General features: G+C 43.0%; 1 protein-coding gene across 1 annotated transcript; it reads right to left on the bottom strand.

Moving 5' to 3' along the window:
* Positions 1-328: 328 nt before the first annotated feature.
* On the bottom strand, positions 329-1192 carry LOC136507742 (putative disease resistance protein RGA4). Its single transcript, XM_066502367.1, has one exon. The coding sequence runs from the start codon at positions 1190-1192 to the stop codon at positions 329-331; it is 864 nt and encodes a 287-aa protein (XP_066358464.1).
* Between the last annotated feature and the right edge of the window lie 2518 nt (positions 1193-3710).

Below are 3710 nucleotides of genomic sequence, written 5' to 3'. Positions count from 1 at the left end.
CTAGGAGTTGTATATTGTAACTAGTTTGTAATACCATAGTTTTCTAAACTTACTATGTCAAAATAGGCCTTGAATAGATAGAGTTAAGGGAATAATGTGCATTAAACGGCAAAATAAATGGTATATGTGTTCACTAACTTGACCAGGTGTTGGCGGCAACTGTTTGTTGAGCAAGGATGAAGCATCATCTTCATTGAGTGGGCTGACATGATGTTTGTAGAAGGAGGCTCTAGTCCGTAGAGCTAGGTCCTAATCTTGTAGTGATTAGCACCCAATTGCCCTGTTGATTTTTACTTGCATTTCTGACCGGAACACTAAGCACATTGCTCTATGCTACATTACTCCACACATCATCCAGGACCAGGAGAAATCTACCCATGGACAAGGTGTTGGTGAGCCTCCATGAGAGGAGGGTCTTGTCTTGCACCCCACCATGGACTCCTCCAGCATGCTCAATTGCTGTCCTGAGAAGCTCAACCTCATCAAAGTGTTGGGTGATGCTTAGCCATATCTTCACTTTGAAGTGTCCTTGGACAGTGGTCTCATTGAAGATCTTCTGGGCCAACGTGGTTTTGCCCATGCCACCTGTGCCCACAATGGCCACCACTTTGATGTCGTGGTGTCCATTGATGGTTAGCATTTGACCAAGCTCCCTTGTCTCCCTCTCAATTTTCTCACCAACAATAGCTGATTCAACAAACTCAGATGTCACCTTCTCTACAGTGGACATCCTCTGTTCTGGGTGGGATCCTAGATTGATGAAGTTGAACTTGTGAGCCTCTTCATATAGGTTGTCCAACCTCTGGTTGAGCTCCTTGATGCGGCTACCTATCTTGTGTGCGAACACAGGATTCCGTAGGCAGGAGGGCAATGGCCGGCAGCAACCTGGAGCCTTTTCAACCGTGCTGCTACCTTTCGATTCCCTCTGCTTGTCAGCTTTGATTTGACATAGGTCTAGGATGTCAGTGGCGTCATACATGGCGTTCTTGAGCTTCTGAACCCATCTTTGCACCCTCAATTCAGTGATGCCCTTCCTCTCAGCGTCAGTAAGGAAGCATTTGATACTTTCCATGTTGTTCTCTAGCTTCTCAATATCGCCAGATATGCCCAGCAACATCTTCACCTCTTCTGTTGCCATGTCGGCTATCAGCTGCATCACGTAGGGTCCCATAGCATCCAAGATTGCCGCCATGGCTCCCCTAGACGTCCGTCCTATACATATACAAGTACATCAGAATCATACACTTGTTTCATCAGAACAACCACTGGATCATTTATTCTTTTGTGCCACTTGTACTAAATCACCTTATACTAGACCCTCATATAGTTTGGATCATGATAATTCTTTTTTTTCAATCTAGATCTATTGTTTTAAAGTGAATTAGGATTTGCCAAGAGATACTAGACGTTTAGTATGCTTACTTACACCAAAAGGGCAAGCAGCTGGGAGTTCAAAGATCAAGACGTTAGTATGCTTATACTTACCCCAAAAGGCGAGCAACGGGGAGTTTAAAACTAACGCTGGAAAAGAACCAGCCTCGCTCAAGCTACCTATTTCGCTCATTCTTTTTTCCTTTTTTTAGAAGGATAGAACTTTCAGTTAACATGTAGATTCGCTACAGATACATTTTCCAGGCATGATCCTGCATTAATGTGAATAGAACATGCATGCATGTATAGCTAGCTAGAGAAACAAACTTCTCCAAGAGGATCTCTACACACTGCTTTATCATAAAATTTAGAAAACAAAACAAAAAGCCAGACTCCTATAGACTCTCTAAAGCACTCTCCATCTCTTTTGCAATCTAAAACCACCCTTCTCACTCTCCATCAATAGAGAGGCTACGCTTTTGATGAAAATGGCGAGGCTACCCTGCTCTCTAAATTCAAGATATGGTAGTTCTGTCATGAAATTTTCACACAAGAAAAATGGTGATAAGGTATTACAGTATACAGAACAAAACCTAGAGATATATGTGGGAAATATTTATGGCATGGTTCTCTAAATACAGATATAGGTGAAGTTTAGAGAATATAATGGAAAAGGATGGTCGAACAATGCAAGCAAGCAAGTAAGAAGACATTACAGAAATGAACTTTAAAAGTATTCACTGCATATATAGTTTCGGGATAAAGGATGGAGGCACCTCAATTTGCAGGTACTGCTTGCGTCTCAGTTGGGCTAACTGCTCTTGAGGGTGTAAGGCAAATGGCAAGGCATCAGGCATGAGCCTTAGCTTATATATATAAGATGGATCAGCTCGAAAATGGAAAAAAAAAGGCGACGGTCCAATCCTTGCTACACACTACAAGAATCGAGTACCAAACTTAGAATGGAACCAGCATGCTGCTGCTATATATATTGCACGCACGTTATGCCTTGCTTGATGATTGATAAATGCACGTACTGTTATTAACTATAATAATAACCTTATTTATGCTTGCTTGATAGTTTGTTCTTTTCCTTGCTTCTGGAACTGATACTGGGCTTTGGATCTAGGTAGATGGAGAGCTTGGGTTTCCACGCTGCTGACAACTGCCACCACAGCCGCTTTTGTTAAAGGCAATACAACTGCCACCAGAGCCGCTATGTTAATGGAAGAAAGGAGACGAAGATACAATGCTTGTTACACACTCTTAAGAACCAAACTTTAGAGTTGTTCTGTCTCACTTACAATTCCTTCCTTCTGGAATCTCGCAGCAGGGTTTTTTTTGTACACAGACAGCATGCATGCCGCCAGCAGGTCAGAGTTGCGCACATGGCAAGTTATGCCTTACTTTAGAGTTGCGTACATCGCTTCCACTTCCCTCCCCTGCTTCAGCGTAAGATGCCCTCATGTTATTTTTCTCGTCTCCTTCCTACTCTCATGTTATCTTCATCTGGGTATATATAATAATAATAATTTCTGTACCTTCACCTATCTCAATCTCACCGTTGCATACATGGCATTTGGGTTGTGATCTGCTCCGATCCGTTATGTTTTCCTTCCTTGCAAAGCAGAGCGTCTGTGTATATAATAGTACTCGTGCAAAGCAGAGGACGACCATGCTTTGACTGTGTTTGTTCATCCTATGCATGTCTACTTGCGGTGGGGTTTATTACTCAACGTTTCATTCATCAACACACCTCATTCAAGAACCTTTTTTCCCGCCTGGCCTACTTCAGTCGCAGGCCACCAAGAAACTATTGCTTAAATTTAGGAGGAATAATGGGGGGAAAACTACATCTCTCTTATACATTGGATGCATGTGCATGGACGTGTGCCACAAATCCACGCTGGCTGCCCAAGGTTACTTCATGGGGACCGTCCCCACCCAATTTTTTTTTGTTCTCATCGAGGAGCGTACCTTTGACGTCAAGGCCACAACCGGTGACACTCACCTTGGTGGTGAGGATGTTCACAACCGTGGATGTAGGGGCCGAGCTGGAGCAAATTTAAGGCGGGGTGCGCTTGCGTTGTGGGTGCATAGTTTTTTGCCATATGGATATGATGTGTATAATATACTTGTTCTCAGTCAATAGTCTACATTAATTAACAAGGGAGGGATGGGAACATACAGGTTCTATAGTAAAACCTGTCAATAAGTTGAAAGCATGCACACAACACTAGTACGTACTGTACGTGTGCAAGTCCTAACATCTCCATTAGTTGTACAACTCATATAGAAATACACACGCACACACACGTGCGCAAGCAAGGATACAACTA

The sequence above is a fragment of the Miscanthus floridulus genome, chromosome 15, assembly GCF_019320115.1.
Source record: "Miscanthus floridulus cultivar M001 chromosome 15, ASM1932011v1, whole genome shotgun sequence".
Lineage (NCBI taxonomy): Eukaryota > Viridiplantae > Streptophyta > Magnoliopsida > Poales > Poaceae > Miscanthus > Miscanthus floridulus.
Note: the sequence above shows the minus strand (reverse complement) of the source record. Positions and strands in the feature narration are given on the sequence as shown.

Coding starts and splice junctions, on each gene's coding strand:
- LOC136507742 (XM_066502367.1), bottom strand. CDS start 1,192: ATGGCGGCAATCTTGGATGCTATGGGACCCTACGTGATGCAGCTGATA.